At 36.1% G+C, this 21,863-nt stretch overlaps 1 protein-coding gene across 2 annotated transcripts in view; it reads right to left on the reverse strand.

The window, feature by feature from the left end:
- Nucleotides 1-667: 667 nt before the first annotated feature.
- The window catches only part of PRKDC (protein kinase, DNA-activated, catalytic subunit), a 125,928-nt gene continuing 104,732 nt past the window's right edge, over nt 668-21,863 (reverse strand). The window contains exons 72-86 of one of the 2 annotated variants that reach the window (XM_032222951.1): nt 20,941-21,121; nt 19,135-19,295; nt 18,192-18,403; nt 17,388-17,475; nt 16,885-17,028; nt 15,418-15,622; nt 13,855-13,922; nt 11,160-11,380; nt 10,528-10,620; nt 6,127-6,213; nt 4,288-4,359; nt 3,326-3,527; nt 2,545-2,733; nt 2,169-2,308; nt 668-1,209 (exon numbers count right to left, since the gene is read on the reverse strand). In XM_032222951.1, coding sequence (XP_032078842.1) covers nt 1,005-1,209; nt 2,169-2,308; nt 2,545-2,733; nt 3,326-3,527; nt 4,288-4,359; nt 6,127-6,213; nt 10,528-10,620; nt 11,160-11,380; nt 13,855-13,922; nt 15,418-15,622; nt 16,885-17,028; nt 17,388-17,475; nt 18,192-18,403; nt 19,135-19,295; nt 20,941-21,121 — 2,268 coding nt within the window. In that variant the 3' untranslated portion in view covers nt 668-1,004. Of the gene's footprint in view, nt 1,210-2,168; nt 2,309-2,544; nt 2,734-3,325; nt 3,580-4,287; nt 4,360-6,126; nt 6,214-10,527; nt 10,621-11,159; nt 11,381-13,854; nt 13,923-15,417; nt 15,623-16,884; nt 17,029-17,387; nt 17,476-18,191; nt 18,404-19,134; nt 19,296-20,940; nt 21,122-21,863 lie in introns of those variants that run through there. The other variant, XM_032222952.1, reaches the window with a different exon arrangement.

The raw sequence follows: 21,863 nt of genomic DNA on the forward strand, positions 1-21,863 counted from the left end.
GTGTAGGACGAGGGGGGGGTTCAGAACAGATTCTCTATGGGGTTCAGATCAGACGAGTTTGCTGGCCAATCAAGCACAGTAATCCCACAGTCATTGAACCAGGTTTTGGTACTTTTGGCAGTGTGGGCAGCTGGAAAATGAAGTCAGCATCCCCATAAAGCTCGTCTGCAGAAGGAAGCATGAACTGCTCCAAAATCTCCTGGTAGACGGCTGCATTGACCCTGGTCTTAATGAAGCACAGTGGTCCAAAGTCCTCTTTTCTGATGAGAGCAACTTTTGCCAAAAGCACCAAAAACTGGTTCAATGACCGTGGGATTACTGTGCTTGATTGGCCTCTCCATTCTTCCTCCATACTCTGGGTCCTTGGTTTCCAAATGAGATGCAAAAGTTGCTGTCATCCAAAAAGATGTTGCTAATGATCATTAATATTTGTGTCAAGGAATGACAGAACTCAGAGTATTATTTAAATGTATTCAGTCAAAGTGCTCTGTACACATTACTGCTTGCTTATAACTATTGAAATGTGACTACACTATATTGTGTCCCTCTTCTAACACATCATAATTTACAACTATTTTTTCTGTTCATGGGAGAAATCATTTAAAGAAATTACTCACTTTAGCCACCATATTTATACCCATTGACAGGAAACATGACACTCGTGAAATCAATTCAGTGTATCACAGATTTATTTAATATTCATTGTTAATATAATAACTAATTCTTACTAGATTTTTCTAACTTTTTGAGTAATAATTTTGGGTATCTTTCATTAAAAACAGCAATTTAATATATACTTTTAAAACGTGCATAATTCAAGATTTCCTACATTACTTAATTTGAAAATCAGTTTACAGAAATGCCAAGAAATATAAAAAATTATATTGCTACATTATAATTTGAAATATATGCTTTAATACTTTTTGGTTATAAAAAATAATATCCAGTCCTTTTAGCCTTCATCTCCAGTTCAATTAAACATGGATAAGCCACAACTTTGTCCTTTACATCCAGGGTTCCCATCCTTCCCAAGTTCTGCCAAGGATATTTGGGTCAGTAGCTTGATCAATAAGGCATTTCACTTGTATTTCTTCTGCAAGTCCATCCTGTGGTTCTCTGGCACGGATGTTGGATTGTTTGCTCCCTTGTGCTACAGACATATATTCCTTGAAAGCCTCTGATTTCTCATGGCCCAAACGTAATTCATCACTTAAAAAAAAAAATTGTATATAGTACTTATTTGACAAATCACATTTCCCCAATTACATCTTCCACCATATCTCTGCTAGACGTGGCATGCAGCTGGCTCGGTGAGTTAGGGACTTACATTTGGCGGACCTAGTTGGTTGTGGCACCTGTGTTGCAGAATATCCTCCCCTCCCTGAGGTTGAGTTGGCACAATCACTCCTGACTTTCTGAAGACCCCCCCCCAAAGACCTGTTGTGCCATTGGACCTCAAGACCCCCAGTAACAGGCAGTCTACTAAGATGGCTGTTATTATTAACATCCCATAGCCAATTATTTTATTTCAGCTGTATTTTTAATGTTTTAATATTAATAATTGCTATTTGCAAATTAAATTTTTTAAATTTGGTTTTACACCACCCAGAGGCACTAGTTTTGGAACTGGCTGGCACAGTACACATACTTTATTATATACAGCACCATGGGCATCCCTTAGTCTTATATGTCACTGAGTAATATCTAGAGAGCCTAAGGAATATAAACAGTTACGTGGCAATGTGTGTGTTGAAAACTCATGTATTGCCTCACATATTTAAAATACTTAAAGTGAAAGTATGTTCAATGATGTTTGATTTATGAGAGCCCTTACGCACACCTCACAATGCAATCTTCAAGAAATAGGCATGAATGTGTGCACATTACAATTGTACAAAACAGCTAAAGGGTCCTTCCTGGCCTCAGAAAAAGCATATTGTCCTGCTCCATCTTCAGAACAGGTGAGACTAACTATAATTTGATGTTATATAATGGCTCATATCAAATCTAAAATATTTTTTATAGTCAGAAAATTCTCCAAACATTCTACATACTTTAAATAAATTCATCTTAAAATAGAACATTATATTAAAATTCCTATTTTTCAGGAAATAATTCTATTTGCATTTTTAATTCAGATCCACACATTTAAAATGTCAAACTCATACCAGGTAATGACAGCTGGATTAGCCCCTGCCAACTTTCTTCTTGCAAAGTTTACTTTTTGTAGAGGATACCAATTCACTTTGTCTGTATTTATTTCCTTAGTCCATGTACCTCCTTTTCTCAACTGTTTCCATTCAAAATTCTAAGGAAAAAAAAAGTCAATCCATGAAACCAATATTGTATAATACAGTGCATATTATTAATGGCAGTTATCAATCAAAATTTAAATTTCCACTTCATGTATGTATGTTTGTATGTAATGAATATTAGGGTACACATATATCTATTTTAAAATTCAATGTTTGCTTGTTGAATAGTAATTCATGTAATGACTTGTTTCAGGTGTGCCAAAATTAAGCTATTAAGTCAATAGCTTACTTTCCAATCCAAAGAAGGTTCCTTTACAAATATATCCATTGTATTAATGAGTACATCTTGATTTATACGATAGGCCCTTAAGGAATGTACCATCACATTGTATATAAGACCAGATTCTTTCATTGGCAGCATCAAATTAACAAATTGTCGAGTCAAGCGGAAAGGCATCAATTCTGGAAGTCGCAGAAACTACAAAGAATAAAAATGATGAAAAAATACATGTAATAAACAAGAAAACTTTTTGCTCGAGGCAGAAGAGCTGTGATTTATGAATAGCAGAAGTAACAACAAGATAAAGCTACATGGCTTCTAGTTATAAATGCATGCATTAGTACATTATGTCTACACTTCTCTGACTTTTAAGGCACTCAAAGAAGATATTAAACTACTAAAGGTGCAAAATAAGGGGACTGGCAAGTACTTTCCCTTTAAATTTCAAATCCATTCTGCTTAGCAGGAAATGTCTCCTATTGTAGAAGTGTGTGAAGAAAGTAAGCACCGACCCAGAAGGCCATTACATTTTGGTCCTCTTAGCTTCTAGAATTGTGATAGCAGAAAGGCGGAGGGGTAGGATGCTCTGAATGGCTTCTCTTGACCCAGCAAGGAGCAAGAACTCAAGGGATATCATACTTTCTGTGATGAGGGGGAAAAAAACCCTCTTAAAGTCCCATGGTTCCTCAAAAACATCGCCAAGGCTGTCAGATATTTTCTACCCTGGCTTCATTCAATATAGCTAAATGTGCTTGCTGCAAACATTAGAATAAGGGCAAGAGGAGAATACCTGTGTTGCTGAACCAAACGCATGTCCAAAGTCTATTCCCACCAAGCCTCCAGTCTCGGTACTGATCATGAAATTTGATAAGTGTCGATCACCAATGCCAAGAATCCAGTGGCTGATGCACAGCAGTGCATGGGTGCTGGCAAAATGAGATCGCAGAGACAGCAAGGCTTCTGGAGTTGTACTCATTTTAACAAAGGCTTTCCTTTAGAAAATGAATAGATTTTATATTAGCTGAAGTACCTTGCAGATAATTCCTGGAAAACACAACATTAGAAACTAAGAAAAATGGATCTTCTCCTTATCTTTTCAGACATGTAATAAAAAGTGAAATAAAACAACAAAATTGGGCTGCTCCACAAAAAACTCAGAGAAAGGTTTTCTTTCGAAAGTATAATGGCACTAGAGGTTAAAATAAGCAGAGGTCAAGGGAAGGCGAAGAAGGAATAGCTCCTAACAATGCATTTTGTACTTTTAAATCTATTTAATTACAGATGGTCCTGAATTTATGACCATTATTGAGCCCAAGATTTTTCATGCTTCGCGAGGCAGTTGTTAAATGAATTTTGCCCCATTTTACGACCTTTCTTGCAGCAGTTGTTAAAGGAATCACTGCAGTTATTAAGTTAGCAACATGGTTGTTAAGTGAATCTGGCTTCCCCATTGACTTTGTTGGTCAGTAGGTTGCAAAAGGTGATCACATGACCCCAGGACACTGCAACAGTCATAAATATGAGCCAGTTGCCAAGCATCTGAATTTTGATCACATGACCATGGGGATGTTGCAACAGTCATAAGTGTGGGAAATGGTCATAAGTCACTTTTTATAGCTCCATTGTAACGTTGAACAGTCATTAATGAAACTCTTGTAAGACCTCGAGTGCTCTTACCAGCAACTTTAATAGTAAATATTACTATTTGCTTCTCTTGTTTCAAAGCCAAGAGCTTTGAAAGAACACTCTTACCTGAGCAAATCTTCAGGAACACGGTTTTCTCGACGCTGGAACGACATCACTGTTTCTGTTCGGCTAGCTCTTCTGAAAATTAGACCAAGCAGTGAGAATTATACTCAGGCAAATATGTGAATTGCAATAAAAGATTATATAGCAACGTTTACTTTTAATCTCTGCTTATCCTGAATCTCTTATTTTTTGCTCTGTCAGTCTGTAAACTACAAACTCTATTAGGATGTGAAGCACCAATAACAGTGAAAGTGTAGCACAGAGAATTCTATTCTAAATCAATTCTCTTTTGGCATTTTAATACCAATGTTTTATAATGTATAAATACTTGTACAAAACGCCAAACTATCTGCATCAAAGATAAATAGGCACAAATGCGAGATCACCTACTGCCACCGGTAGCCTCCCACCATCCAGTGCGATCCCACAGAGTTGGCCTCCTCAGGGTGCCGTCGGCCAGACAGTGTCGGCTAGCAACCCCCAGGGGGAGAGCCTTCTCTGTGGGAGCGCCTTCCCTCTGGAATGAGCTGCCCCCGGAGTTTCGTATATCTCCGACCTCCGGTCCTTCTGACGCGCCCTAAAAAGTTGGCTTTTCCAGCAAGCCAGCCTGGCCTGAACAAAACAAAACAAATTATTGATCATTGTTAATTTTAATTTGATTTTTTTTAAAAAAATGTTATTGTCAATTGGGTTTGTTTGGGATATTCTATTTAATTTTTTTTTAACTTTTGTATTATGTGTTTCTTTTAATGTTGTACGCCGCCCTGAGTCCTTGGGAGAAGGGCAGCATATAAATCTAATAAACCAAACCAAACCAAACCAACAAACATAATTGTGTTGTGTTGTATACATCTGTGGGGATTATTTTAAATGATACAATTTATGTAATCATATATTGAATGTAATTAAACTAAATTGTTCTTAATTCCAAAGATATTCTTCTTATGTGCCTGCAAATTGAACTAAAAACACAATCATAGTTTTGCAACCATTCCTTAATTAACATTATTCTGTGTCTCTGTAATATATTTTAGTTGTTGCCTTTTAACTGTGCTTTATGTATACTGACAGAATTTAGTCCTGCCTCATAAATGTACTTCAAGCCTGTAACAATTGCTATACTCAAATTAAGTGCAATAATTCAAAAAGCTATTACAAACCTTTCTGTTTGGGCCTCTCCAATACAAAAATACAAGGGACATCATCACTTACAAAATGAGTACAAAAACTTATCACATGGAATAATTTAAGTAAAATTCACATAGTGGAAGAGGACAGATTATGATTATAGAGTCCATATTAAAGTAATTATAATAAGGTTTACATGTGATCACTCTCTTTGATGTCTTTCCTGAAAACCTTACTTCCAGGAATTGCTTCTCACTGTATCACAGTGCTTTCAACACTGTAATATGATATGATATAATATAGTATAGTATTACATCTGTTTCCAAGTTTTCTAAGCTAGTTCAAGCATAAGATTGACTCAGCCTTCCATCCTTCAGAGGTTAGTAAAATGAGGACCCAGAGTGTTGGGGGCTATATGCTGACTCTCTAAACTGCTTAGAGAGGGCTGTAAAGGACTGTGAAGCAGTATATAAGTGATATTGATATTTCTGTAAGTATGTGGTTTGCAGAGAAATGAAGGCAGAGGCAAGAAGGGGAGCAGGTGTGAATGATCAGTCACTGCAGAATTTCTGAATCTTCAGAAGCAGCTCTGAATGCGGTATTTACTATTACTGAAACAGCAGACAGGACTATCCTGCTGACAATAATTTATGTGTGTGGTGGAGGAAGGGGAACCAAAGTATCTGATGAAGAATAAGCATTTACAAGACTTACTTGAACATAGTCATGTAACGTTCAATTCCATCTCTTTCCCCCATCTTGTGCAGCCAATCATTATAGTCGGCATGAGGACCTTCGGGGCTTTACAGAGGGAAGAATACAAACTTTATCTACATGCAGGCATTATACATCATTTGAACTATTAAAAGTGCTTACTTTCTGGTTTGATTTTAGCAATGATAAATTATAAGAGGAATTAATGTCCAAATGTGCAGTCCTTGGTCCTCTAAGTGTAGGTTTTTTGTTTTTTTTTTCGTATTAAATGTTTTATTCATTTTCATTTTCAATTTTGTACATTCACTTATATACGGGATATTTGCAATAATAATAATATAATAGTAAGAGAGAAAAAAAAACAAAACCCCAACCTAAACACAACTCATAAACCCAACCTATCGCTTTCATACACCCCTTCTTCTCCCCCTCCAACTTTCCTTTCTCCCTCCAACAATCACCCCTCCTACTTCCCTTTCCCCTCCTATCTTCCTTTCTCGCCTTCCTCACCCTCCTTCCCCTCTCATCCTCCTTACCTTCCCCTCTTCCTCCCTCCTTACTTCTCCCTCTTCCTTTCCTCTACTTCTCACTATGGTGCATTTCTCTATTCCTTACGCCAAAAAGAAAAAAGAAAGGAAAAAAGCAATAAGAAAAAAAAAGAGAAAAATAAAAAGAAAAGATAAGGAACAACAGTATACAAGTGTATTCTTCTTATTCTATATATTGAAACTATATCTCCACCCACCCACCCATCCCCAATGAACCCCCCTCCCTAACCCCCTCCGACTTCCCAGGTCACACACCCGGCACAGTTCAGTACCATTCACCTTCAAAATATCTTATTAACAATAATAATGAAAATAAAATAAAAAGAACACTCCGAAAAAGAAAAAAAACAAAAACAAAAAAGTAAATAAAAAAAAATTTGAAAAATCTTTTGCATTATGCTCAGCCTCCCATCATTCTTAAAATTTAAACAGTGTGAATCATTCCATTTATATTTTGTCCTCGTCCCTTACTTCTTTGATATTTACCCCCATCTTCCTGTAGACTCTCCAGATAGCCTTTCTTAACCTTATATTCAAATATTAATTTATACAAAAATCAATTTATCTTCATACTTTCGCTACTCATCTTCCTATCCTTCGTTTCACGTCTCCATTCCTCCCAAGCCCAAATTGCATAAGATTAGGATCTCGCTCTTCACTTTAAAATCCTGAGCTTTTTATGTTATACTTCAGACATGTAAATTCGTAAAATGTGTGCCCAAAATCCATACCAGTTCGTTCAATCCCAAGATCCCTTCATCAATATCCCGCTCCACCTTCCTTTCTGCCCCACTCTTCCCAACTCCATTCATCCCAAACCGCAATTCAAATAAATCTTAGTCCCCACTTTCCTCACAGAAAACACTTCATGCGCAGTTTGGATTGAAATTCAAATAAGTCTTGTAAAAGTCCCGTATAATATCTGTCTAGAATAAGCAATGCTTCTTTCCATTCCTCATCAGTACACAGCTTTACCATTTCATACCAAACAGAAATCCTAAAGTTTTAATCAGTCCAAAAGCTTAGAAAGTATTTTAAAGACGTCGCTGGGTCTATATTCTTTACTCTTCTGCCCTTCCGGAAAGAAAAGGCAACCCTCTGCCTTATAACCACGTGTCCCGCTGCTTTGAAAATATGACTGAATCCTCAGTTTCCGCTCTTCTGCCTCTCCAGTAGGGGGAGAACAACTCCCTCCTTCTTGTAACCAAGTGACTTGCTGCTTATCTTTCCTTCACCTTGTCCTTCCGCGTTTCCAAGTGAGTCAGGAAGCCCCCCCTTCAGAGTTTTATAATAAAAGTCCCGAGCTTCCGAAACAGAATTAATACGAAAATGTAACTGTGATTCCAACTGGAGCTTCCCATTTATACTTTATACTTTATTTGACGATTTCTAAGTTCTTGGGTTAAAAAAGTATAACCTCTCCTTGCTTGCAGCATCTGGAGCGGGATCTCTTTAAAGACAAACAAATCATGGCCATCGATTCGGAGCCTGTTATTGTAAAAATTTTGAGTAATCGCATTTCTGGATTCTCTTGTGAAAAAGTATATAATTATGTCTCTTGGAAGCTGTCGTTGCTCTGCTACACGCAAATTCTGGCGATAGATTTTTCGAATATTCCAATCAAAATTGAGTCCCGGACCTCCCACCGCTTGGCTGAAAGCTTCTACAAACGTCTGTTTCAAGTTCTCTCCTTTCTTTTCGGGCAGTCCTCTAACTCTTATTGCAGACGCCTTTCTGTTATAATTTATCATTGTAAGTTGTGTTTGAGTATCTGTAATCTCTTGTTGTAATGCTTGGATATTAGAAGTCAAATTAAAATTAGCCCCCTCCAAAGTTTCCAATTTCGTCTCCATTTCTTCAATATAATCTGTTAAAGTAGACGTGACTTCAAACATATTCGCATTTATCTGGGCAATTTTGGTCTGTATTTTATCGCATAAATCCAACACAAATTCTTTAATTTCTTTTCTAAAGTCATTAATTATTTGAAAGAGAAGCTCCTGTGTCAAAGAATCTCCAGTAGATGGCGTAGGAGACAAAGGCAGCGATTTGGTAACAAGTTCTTTAAGCACAAGGGGGGAGGATTTTTTTGCCTGTTTAGACCTGGGAGACATTATAGATAAAATCTGAGAATAGACAGATAAACAGTGTCTTCAGCTGGTCAGTTCTCCATAAATTATTTGTAGATTTTGCTCATTAATGAGTAGCGGTCTCCGGGGAAATAAAGCCAGTTAATTACGTCTTCAATCACCAACACAGTAAAAACGCCATTTTGTATCCCAATTGCGCAGAGAAGTTCAAAGGAAGAACAAGGCTGGTGTTTAGATAGTTAAAAAAAAAAACACATCACAGAAGTGAGACCCGCTCGTATTATCTTAAAAACAATTTATCATTGTCCTGAGTGTGGGAGTCGGCTGTCTAGGGCTGCAAAAAGGCAGCTGCGAAGAACTGGCTGGAGATAAGAGCTCAGTTACGCTGGGTCTATTCTCTGTTCGCAGCCCAAAAAAAAAAGGAAAAGGGCTGTGAACTACGAATAAATCCTAACACCTGAGCTTCTGCCTGTCCCTTTCTGCCAGAAAGGGATGATATCTATTGATCTTAATTAGATATACAGACCAGTACTCTAAGAGGGGCTCCGTTGAGCTCCTCGGCGACAGGCTCCTCCCACAGGAAGTCCCAGGTTTTTTGTTTTTTGTTTGCAGATACTTCATTACCAAACTAGGTAACATTATCAATGCACTGGTGATGTTACCTAGTCTGGTAATTAAGTATCTGCAAAAAACCAACCACAGCATCAAGGACTCTACAGTTCAATCCCAAACTATAAATATTCTCTGCTATTGGTAATGTACTGTTTTACCAATATTCTAGAATAATATGAAGAGTAACTTTATTTGCAGATGACAATTGCATCTGTTAATAAAACATAACTAAAAAGAATGTGAACCATTGATAGTTATCAATGCTGTATTCCATCAAGTCAGTTCAAACTGTTAGAAGAACACTCACAACTGTTTAAATATCAATGTAAAAAAATAATTTGTTACATAAAATCTGTTCACAGAAAAATGCCAAGCACTTGGTGTAAACCAAAAGACAGAAGGTTAGTGAGGCTGAATAAATATGCAACTGAATTTGTACATTCAAACTCGAATGAAGCTATCAAACAAATTATGTCACAAAATATCACAAAGTTTTGATAAGGGCCAATAAGTAAAGAAAGCATTGAAAAGTTGGCAAAAATAATTTTCTTTAATTTGGCCTTCATATAAGCCTACAACTGTATATTGTACAATTGTATACAATTGTGTACTTAAGAGCTGCTTTCATCACTAGTTAGCATTTATGAGGAAAAAATACTTCCATAATGAAAACTGCCTTAGATTCTGTTAAATGATGCAATAGTGTGGGTTCCTCATAATCCTAATTTTCCACAATAACTGCTTCCTGCTGTTATTGATCTGGTTTCCACACTAAGCAAGCATCTACACAGATTTACATTCCAATTTAATTAAAGTTGACTTCCTAATTATTTAAATTAAAATGAAATTTAAAAATCCCTTCCTTGTAAAAACCAGTCTGTTGATAAGAATGTGGTGATAAAAAAGCCACAGGTAATAAAAAATTTCTTACTTAAGTAGTAAAGAAAATATATAGGTGAACTTATGCTGATTAAGCAAACAGCTTCCAATAATTATCTAGGTCAGGAAGTACTTCAAATAACCTCTGAAGATAATTCTCAGCTGATCCAATGGACGTTAGTACAATGAGTAATGTTAACTGATTAGACATACCTAATAATAGAAGCAAAGAAAGTCGTTAACAAATCAGAACAGATTTATGCTCCACTTACCTATTATAACGAGTCTTTTCCTGTTCAGACATGTTTTTCAAAAGGAACTCTTTTAATGTATAGGTATTCTCAAGCCATTCAATCAGTCCCAATCTGTAAAAATAAATAAATTCAAACTTGTTTTTGTTAGGATATGGCTATAGGAGGATGACTGGGAGAACCAGAGGGAGGAGTTAAAAGAGGTATTAGTTGAGAATCATTACAAAGCCACAAGTCAGCTAAGTCCAACGTCCCCCCATCCCCAAATCCCATTGATCTAGCTCTAACCAGGTGCTAACCATTAATCTGAGAAGATTCCTGTGCATAGGCTTTAACAATAAATCCGTAATCTAGAACTTCTATGTATGGATTTGATTTTTCATATCGACAATAGCAAAATAATGCATTTCTTACGGAGGGATAAAGTATCTAAAGGAACTAGACAAATCATCCATGTTAAAATATTCTAAACACACAAGAGATGGCACGGTGCATGTTTTGAAAACAGCTTCAGAGGAGTATCTGAAGAATGTGGGGGAGGCCCACAAGTAATTCAGAGGTGGTGCTCTGTAATATACAGCAATTATTTCCAACAAGGTCTTGTGATGAAGACAAAAGTCTCTGTTCTACATAAGGGTTTAGCATGTGTCTACCTGGTCGTCATTGGTATAACTTGATAGGTTTTTATCTGCATGTTTCTTTGGCTGCAGGCAGCATCTCGTGAAAGAATGTTATTCATAACTTCAAAGAGCTGCTCAATGCGTTGGTCTTGCCTGAGGTCTTCTCCTCCTTTCACAAGAAAGGGATATTCCCGCTCATCATTGCCTCTGATAACTATACGTTTTGGTTTCCGGATGGAGTCCATTACTTTTATCTTTGACAGAATGTAGAAGAAGAAAAATACAGAGCAGATAAGAAAATACAATGTCATACAAATTGACCCCTAAAGAAGCTACAGAAGTATTTCTATGCAGCACCAGAAATGAAACCCAGAAATGAAATTCTCTCCTGAGTTTTTCAAGAAGTATTGTCTACAAACAGCATCTCATGTATATACATAAACATATACATTAGATTTTTACAACCCTCGGTATGCCCAAATATATAACCCCTGGTAAGCACAAATACAACAAAATATATACATACATATACATACACACACACACACACACACACACACACACACACACACACACATATATATGTAGGTCTCTAGTTGTTCGGGTTTTCTCCCGCGTAGAATTGGAGATGTCTTGGCGACGTTTCGACGAAGTCTCATTCGTCATCTTCAGGCGGCTTCAGACTACTTCAGGTTTGGTGTTTCCAGGAGACACCAAACCTGAAGTAGTCTGAAGCCGCCTGAAGATGACGAATGAGACTTCGTCGAAACGTCGCCAAGACATCTCCAATTCTACGCGGGAGAAAACCCGAACAACTAGAGACCTACATACTAACACCCGCGAAAACCTCAGAAAACACACACACACACACACACACACACACACACACACACACACACACACACACATATATATATATATATATATATATATATATATATATATATATATATATATATATATATAACATTTTATGTTTTTGTATGTCGCATGGGTTTAGTGACCTGCAATTTGTAGTAATAATAAACAAGATTTACAGTAAATTAAAATTAATAAAATTGGAGAGTAGGGGCAGAAGGAGGTAAATCACACCCAAGATGTATTAGATATGCTATAGAATTTCTGTATTTTGCGGAGTACAAGACACACCGTAGTATAAGATGCACCAAGGTTTTGAAGAGGCAATTTTTTTTAAAAAAAATTTTTGAACTCTGCAAACCTCCCCAAAACAGCCTGTTTTTCGCAAAAACAGGCCCGTTTCCCTCCCCCCAAAAGGGCATGAATAGCCATTAGGAGGCTTGTAAAATGCTCCTGGGAGGGGGGGCAAAAATGAGCAAAAAACGGCCTGTTTTTGAAGCAAATGGGCCCATTTTTTGTCAAAAAAAGGGCATGGATAGCCTTTAGGAGGCTTATAGAGGGCTCCTGGGGGCTGGGTGGGGGCAAAAGTTTGCAAAAAGTGGGTTGTTTTTTGCTCATTTCTGCCCTCCCCAGCCCCCAGGAGCTCTCTGAGAGCCTCCTAAAAGCTATGCATGGCCATTTTGGTGAAGGGGGCGGGGTTTGGGGAGGCAAAAATGCTGTATTCAGTGTATTTCAGCCTCTTTTTTTGAGGGAAAAAGATGTGCCTTATAATCTTGAGAAATATGGTAATTATGAATAAAATACTTAAAAAATCGTACCTGAAAAATTTTCCTACTTTAAAATGCAAACAATCCAGTTTTTAGTAAAATGATATCTTAACAATTCTTAATGGCCTTGATACTGCTCTTAAATTTGGTTATATAATGAAAAAGCCATGTTGCAAATAAACAGATTCAGTTTGCTGCAGGTCCCTGATTTTCAAAAGGCACAGATTCAAAATCTATTAATATATATGATTTCCAATCAGGAATCTCATTGGATATTGACAGCTGTCATGGACCTTTCATTTGAACTTATAGCCACTTGTGTTTTTGAGAGAGGTAATAAACACTATGTTTTTGCAGTTATTATTTTTGCAAAATGGAAGTCACAGTTTGAGATTTCCTCCATTAGATCCTAAGTGATTTCTAAGTGAAAAAATCAGCATGTAGAATAGATCTGTCATTTATATGAGAACAGAATTCACTTTTCTTCTGGAATATTCTGAAATGCTGGTTTAGAATTTAAGAGAACAGGGAAAATCAAGCAAGTATATATAATTTGCTACACTATATATATTGTGATAGCATACAGGGCTTCTTTAATAGGTTTTTCCACAAATAATTATCTGTGACTGAGAAGGATATTTTTCCTTCTTTGTAAATTATTACTCTTGCTTCATTTTCTCTTCCATTTTATTCCATTTTTCTTTCATTCACTCTCCATTGCAGTTACCCCTTTCCTTTATTCATCTCTTTTCTGCTTTATTCTCCCAGATTAATTTTTGCTTTTTCTGCTGGAAGGAGGGAGAGGAATGAGTGTAACTGTATGTTTCCATCTATGATAGTCAATGGGATATATGCAGTGGGAAAATCAATTTTACAAATGGAATTTCTTTAGCTTTCAACCAATTAATTTTAATTAATAGAGGCTATCAACTTTTCCTGCTTTGGCAAATGACTTCTGGAGAGGCAGATCCTGCATATGTATCAGATTCTTTATTGCACTGAGTAGATTAAGATGGGGAAAATGTTCAATTATTATTTAAAATTAAGATAAATTTCTACTCCAATACTAATAATATGCTCTGTAGGTTAATAGTTTAACATACCCGCTCATCAAATCCAGAAATTTTTGCATGATATTCCGGCAATGGCTTTCCTTTACCATCATACTGACCTGAGTAAGTAAAAAGTTGTTTTTTTTAAAAAAATGTGGCTTTTAAAAATGTTTATTAGATCAAATAACAAATATCTTTATCAGAATATATTATATGCTTGATACATTTTTATCTTGTACACAATGCAGTATTACATTGGTAGAAAAATCTCAGGTTATTTTTTTATAGTAGAAAGGTAATCGTATGGAAAGGATACCTGTTAAGAGAGCTTCAATATGATTCTTGCAATTCTAGTTTTGACATCAAGATTATTAGCAAAAGCTTTTAGGAAAACGCTGCTTTTGTAAAGTATTGTCAATTAAATTCCTATCTTAAAAGGAGCTTTAATATGTCACAATCATTTTAGATCAATTGAGAAATTTGTCAGGGTGGTTCTGGTGAGCACTCATTTACCAGAAACTCCAGTTCAGGATTTTTTTTTAAAAAAAGACTGATTTAGGAATCTAAACTCTAAATGGTAAATCACTTTTATGAAGTCAACGATGCCCAGAGATTACACCTCCACAGAAACCTTGAGGAAAACCACATATAAAGTATCAAACAATGTCAACTAATACACACACTAAACCCTCCCACTACAAAATAATTAATAGGCAAGACTAGAAAGCAGAGGAAAATAGCCTTACAATACTCCCCGTTTCTTTTGTTCATTTATTTCAGGCACATGAACACAATTTCAAACAAATTGAATATTCTGGAGATAAAAGGGAGCCTGGTGATTAGTATGTTGTTTTGCAGCATTTTCACTAAAATTCCAATGGGCCAGGCACCCTGGTAAGCACACTATGCAGGTACCATTTTAGCACCTCTGTCCTGAATACCAAGCAAAAACAAAATGCCATTGTTTCTTTTCCTCTCACTGTACTAAAAACAGTTCGACCTTGTTTTAAATTGTTTTACATCACATTTCAACCAAGATGCATTTTCTCATATATAAAGCTTTTGAATTAAAGTCAAGTTTGAAGATTTCATATTTCTCCAAAGTGGTAAAAATCAGAGATAAGGTAAAGGTTCCCCATGCACATATGTGCTAGTCGTTCCTGACTCTAGGGGGCGGTGCTTATCTCCATTTCAAAGCCGAAGAGCCAGCACTGTCCAAAGACATCTCCGTGGTCATGTGGCTGGCATGACTAAACGCTGAAGGCACACGGATCGCTGTTAACTTCCCACCAAAGGTGGTCCCTATTTTTCTACTTGCATTTTTACATGCTTTTGAACTGTTAGGTTGGCAGAAGCTAGGACAAGTAACAGGAGCTCACCCCATTAGGCGGCACTAGGGATCTGAACTGCTGAACCGTCGACCTTCTGATCAACAAGCTCAGCATCTTAGCCACTGAGCCACCCCAGAAAAATCAGAGATATAAAATATCAAATAGTTTAGTCCAACCCATTGTGATTAGAGGATATTACTTCAATTAATAATATTTTTTCATTAGGGACATTCTTTAATTTATAGGGAGTTTTCTTCTTTTTACTCTCCAAAGTGTAATTTACCAGGGATTTCCAGTTCAGTCCTCAAGAATTCTGGTTTGAATTCACTCATCCAAGGGGAGCACTCCTTTAGATTCCCAGGTTCTTTCTCACATTTCTTCATCTTTGCGCAGAGAGAGTGTGCAACTTTACTGAAGATGCTGGTGTTCATATCTAGCAGTTTTGAACCTCCTTTTCCGAAATGATTATCGAGTTCCCTTCCAAATTCCTGAAATAAAATGCATTTACAACAAAACACTAGCTTTAATATAAGAAAAATATTTAGGCCATTATGAAAAAAAAGTATAATGGTATCCTTAACAAAGGACCAGAGGAGAACCTTTACAAACTGCCAGAACTAAAGTGTTAACATGCCAAAAGTTAAGTGGTCAGTAGAAAGAACAAGCTGTGGCCAGGGAAGGACTCCATGTATATAAAGAATTATGGGTTGTGAGTGACGAACTGCATACAATGGGGTGGGTTCTTATGAAACTTCCAAGTTACCACTGGATTGTCCCCTTGTGATGGCACTTTTCACTGAAGTTAATAAAAGGGTACATGGATAAATATGTCCTCTTTTCACTAGTGGAATAAAACATAAAAAGAAAAAACATTTGAGCCCCCCCCTGAAATTTAGGAACTAAATTCCAAGTGCCCCGTCTACCTCCATCATAGGAAAAATGAAATCAAAAACTATATAAGTGAATTATATATAAGTCTTACATATAACTATATATGACTCTGAAACAAGCAAATTCACTGCCTTCTAAGAGAACAACGAACTCATAAGTCTTTCTAATACTCATTTACCTCAGATCTACCAAAGTATCAATAATGTCTGGTTTCCAGCTGACCAGCAATCAGTTAATATGGGAGATTCCCAAAATTCTGCCAAATCATCACCCATAGAATACATACCAATTTTTGAATGGCTCAATTCTATGAATGAATATGCTAAAAAGCAGCTGTTGCAGTGATGACTTCTAATGATTATTCCTAAAAACACAGATTATGCTGAAAAGTTTCATTTTTACTTTACTGTGCTCAACAATTTCAGAAGAGGCTGAGCTTTGAAAAAGGCTGAAAAAAATTTCTTGAAGTGGATCTAAACTCTCTTCTGTAGTTACGTTCTGTAGTTATGCAACTGGAAACTTCTTTAGTTTTCTTTCATTCTGTAAAATCAGAATGAATGCTCCCTCTGGAGGAATGTTTCAAAACTTCTATTCCGCTTTCAACTTTTCAATTTGCAGCCTGAGCAATAATAATAATGGTGGACTACCATAATTTGGGACCCTTAAATATTTTTTGTTTGACTGAGTTTTAAAAAAATGTTTTCAAACTGTGCATACAGCTAAGATTTGTGAACAGTCGCACTAAAGAATTGTCAATATGACAGGGATATGTAACCATAATATACATATGACTATTTTTTTTAAAAATCAAGTTAATTTATAAACTCACGAGTATTCAACTATAAAGCATAATACATACATTAATAAATTGCTTTCTGAACCACCCAAGACCAGGAGCATCTAAATTTCCAAGGTTTTGGTACATCCCATCATACAATTGCTGAATGTTATTTGTATTTTTCTTAGTTTTTCCCAGCTCATTTTGGACATCTTCAATCCAATCCTATAAATGCAGAATAAAAATTATTTTTTCTCTTAGGAAATGAACTGATAGCAGAATCAAAATGTAATGGCAAGCAGGTCATAATCAGAAATTCATTCTGCTGAAGATAGATAATGTTTTATTAAATTTATTTGCTACCTAACTCCCAGAGATTCTGTGTGCTTTACAAATAGTTACAACATTAAAACCAAGAAAACAAGAGGTTTATTTAAAAGGGTAAAAATGGCAGGATGACAAAATTGAATGGGAATAAAAAAAGTTACTGGATGAACAGCAAAAACAGATGATTTTGGCATATTCAAGACGCCACATAAATAAATATAGATAATTTCAGATTATGAAGAATTTGACAGATGTACCTTGAATAGTATTGCTGGATTAGAAAGCTGTTCCAAGGAATGGACAAAATCTTGGATCACTCTTCCTTCATACAACTTGCTTTTCACTCTACAAAGGAAAGAAAAAGTGCAACAAGGAAAGAGAAACGATCCCCTTAATTTTTTTAAAGTGATATCCTAGCAACAGTTTTTCAACTAATAAGCAAACTATTTCAGCTACAATCATCCGAACCATAGTTGATCAATCTTGTGGCTTACTTGGATTCCACTGAGTGGAGAGAAATTGTCTTGGGCCAGGTATAAAATATATAATATAGCTAACATATATAAATAACAAAGTTCCTTTATTTTTTAATACTTTATTTTCTTGTGGTTCTAGTTGTCTAGGGCCACATATGGTCGTGTGGTTGGTCTAAAGAGAGACTATAAATTAGTTCAAAGTTTAATGATTTAATTTAAACTACTCTCTAAATTAAGATTCCTTACTATTTAGGTTGTTAAATAAATGTCTATCTTTCTTTCTGAATAAATACAATAAAAAACAAAATTAAAAAAAGACAATCATAGTTTCTGAGCCACTTCATAACACAGATTAGGGGCAGCAAGGTCAATAGGCTGAATGAACTTACAATTTATAGAATTATAGAATTCCTTAGTAGGAAGAATTAACATATTGACATTTTTTTAACTTTTAGCAAACTAAAAAAAAACACCTTTTCATTTAAATGTAGCGTATGAAATTATATGCAGACTACACTTTTGCCTAAACATAAGAGATAATTTGCTTTTCTTCTAAAACATATTTTCTTTCATTTTTAACATTACCTTTCTACAAAGTCCTTATTTTTATGACCTATGGCAGTTTTGGGGAAAGAAAAGCTTTCACTGCTGATCATGAAGGGATACACTATTGCTTGTGGGTAACTAGAAGCAATTTCTTCTACTGTATGCTGAACGGCAGGTGCTTCATTCTTATCCAGCATTGCCATCAACTGGCTGATCCAACCAATGAATTGCCAGCAGGGAATTGAAGAAATCTGTGAAAACAGTAACTGTGAATGTAGATTACAGCAAATAAAGCATGCTTCTATCCTAACTCCCCTGAACTCATAAAAACTAAAGTCTCTGCCTGCTGGAATATGAAAATGCATGTATAAAGTTTGCCAAATTTAGCCAAGAACATGCTAACATGTTTCCAAGAACCAATGAACTTGAGATAAACGAAAATCAACTAGTTTTTGCCCAGAATTTGTAACAATATTCTTATCAGCAATGGAAACAAACCACAAACCTTGTATTCAATACTGATGGTTGCACATATTGTTCCTTTGAGTGTCTATCCTAAACATTTATTATATTTAAATGTAAACATAGGCTTCACCCAGGACAAAAGGACAGGGAGAATCAGGGCACTTTTCCAGTTGTCACTGGAACAAAATAAAATTCTCCACAAGGAATAAACCACCTATGCAGAGCCACCTATGAGTGAAGCATCAATTTGTAGGATGCTCTTCTGAGGCAGATAAGATGACCTATGCTGGAAGCCTGCTAAGTGTGCTACAGCAAGTAATGTTCAAAAGCAAGGCACTGATTCCATTGAGAGGTTAGGTACAAATGTCTGCAAGAATATCTTCTCTTTTTTTGAAGTAAACCATCAGTGGTTTTAATTTTTCAAAAAATATTTATAAATGTACATGCTGATCACCCAGATTACGAGGGGCTTACAAAAGTAAATAATATATCTTCCTTTAGAGCTGGGAAGACTCACCTCTTGTGCCATGAGTTCCAAAATCCTTTCTGGATACTTCTCTACAATTTGCAACAGCCTGGGGAATTTTAACCTTGCTTCATTTGAATTTAGTTTCAAAGCTTTTATTACTTTTTCCACTACAATTGCTGGAAATATTTGCAAATCCTCAGTGTTTACATCTGGCAGAACGTAAGACCATCAACAGAATATTAAACTTTTAATGTTGATTAGAAATTGTGATTAATTTAAAAGGTATTTTTTAGGGCTACATAAAATAATGCATTCATTTTTTTTCCTAAAGTAATTTGTCAAATCTTCTGTAGACCTCACATTTCACCTATCATCACATTCTTCTGAAGAAAACAACATACAGTATGAGATTTGAAGGTTGTCAGGAATGACATTTATAACAGTAGGAAGAATAGCGAGAAGAAATCTATTGGATTAGGTGCAAGGCAGCTAGTCCAGCATTTTGGATGATATAGTGGCCAATTAACTGAAACTTTAATCCAGGACATATGTCTGAGATTCAGGAGACAATGAACAGCTACTAAAACTGATAGCTATAGCTCATTCCTTTTTGAAACTGCCCAGTTTCTCTTCAATACCATATTTTTCAGAGCATAAGATGCACCGGAGTATAAGACACAGCTTAGTTTTGGGGGAGGAAAATTGTGGGGGGGGGACCTACCTACCAGGTATTCATCTGGCTAGCGTCCTTATCTGGTCAGCTTTAGCACATAAATTTGCTGGTTTTGAGCATGCACACTTTTTATCCCCTGGACTATGTATTCCAAATGAGCCCACACTGATTAACAATCACTTACAATCATTACAAACAATCATTATTGAGGGCAAGTGAGAAGTCTATTTGGACCAATAAGGAATCCTATCTAAACTCTATCTGATCAACAACCAGCATAATCGATGCTATTTCTATTCTGAAAACTAGAATAATTTGCTAGTATTACTGCAAACTAGAATATTTGCAGCAATACTAGCAAATTATCTGCTCCATTTTTATTCCCATAACACCAGCAAAGCTAGCAAACACAATAGTACAATAAAAAGACACTTTTTGCCACATTTTTCTTTCCCCAGGTGGCTGGGGAAACTCTTAATAAGCTTAATTACATGTCTGGGTGTTCAGCCACAAGCACTTCACATCTGGTAAAAATGTAACAAAGCTGAATCAACAAACCAGCCCAGCGCTTGCCTGAAGGAAACCATTGAGAAAACTCAGATAGCCATAGGAAAAATCCTTGCCTTGCCTTTAAGGGATTATCACCAAAAGAACAGAAATCACAGCCACAGGAACGCTCTACCTTGCCCTTGACAGGATTATATTCCCAAAATAGATACTGTACTGATATTGTATTATTGTACAATAGGGGGAGGGCTTTTAACAACCCAATTTTTTTGGTTGTCATGTTCTGAACATTTTCCCTGCTATGTATTTTTAGCATTATTGGGGCATTCAAAATTAATAAATACAAGTAAAGGTGAAGTAACATATTTTCTAAGTGTATTTTATTTTTTAAAAAATTACAAATCAACCAAGTGACATTTTTATAACAGCACCAAAACAGTAAATTTTAGATAGCATGAAAAAAGCAGGAATGCATCATTAGCATGGTGAGAACTGGTATTTACCAAAATAAAATAAAGATTAGAACATAGACTGACCTTATGTTGCAAACACTAGCACTACACATGTTCAAATTAAGGGGACAATATCAAAAATGACATGTATCAGTCTGAAGCGAATCTTCTCTGACATTTGTTACAGAACTAAAATAATGAACAAGTCATCCTTTAACTTGCCTGCTGAATTTTGTTCTTCTTTGCGAAGATGGCTGTCACAGAAATTAGCCAATGTCATATAAGCAACAATAATTCCATTTATGTCGATATGGTCAAATGACATGGACTGTACCTCTTCTTCAGCTTTTTTCACAGCTCCACTGAAGCAAAGAAAAGCTTTCTTGTTCAGCCCTGCTATCACCTGAAATTTAACATGAGAAATGTGGTTTGCGATCACGATCACAAACCACAATAGGAAACAGTAAGAACAGAATATAAAATCATAAAGTTTATGCGTTATTGCTTATCTGGATAATGCAATAGTTTTCATTCAACATTAAGAGATAAAACTGGGAAGAAGGCGGGGCTTAGCAGTGAGAAGATGGAGTTTCAGGCTATTCCTGAAATTCCCCTATTCCGAAGGAAATTGGATGGGTCGTTTCTGATCCTAGCTCTCCCGGAGAGACAGTGAAAGGTTAGGGGAGATCCAGTGACCTCAGAGACGTTCGCAAGTCTCTGGGGGGCTTGGAATTTAACCTCTTTTGCCAGCTCCTTCTGGATTAGCTGTAAGCTAACCAAAACTGCAGGTTGCCCCTAAGAATGGTGGAAGTGATTTCAACTGGTAAGCTGACTTTATTACTCAAAGAGATACGGTCCGCATTAAAATTCAAGCTAATTGAAGCCAAAGAACAGAAAAATCTAGCGGCAAATTGTTTTTTTTTATGGATTTATGGACGGTGGTTACCCTATTTCTTAAATGCTTTTAATGATATTTACATGGATAAAGGAAAGATTACTCCAACATTCCCTCTGACTCTTCTTAAGTGGGCTGTAAACCAATTTACTACAATTTGGCTTTTCACAATCTGACACTTTTATTGCTTGGCTGTGTTGGTCTAAGATCAGATAAGATCGCACAGCTCCCAGCGTGTTCTTACTTGCAA

The sequence above is a fragment of the Thamnophis elegans genome, chromosome 8 (genome assembly GCF_009769535.1).
Source record: "Thamnophis elegans isolate rThaEle1 chromosome 8, rThaEle1.pri, whole genome shotgun sequence".
Taxonomy (NCBI): Eukaryota; Metazoa; Chordata; class Lepidosauria; order Squamata; family Colubridae; genus Thamnophis; species Thamnophis elegans.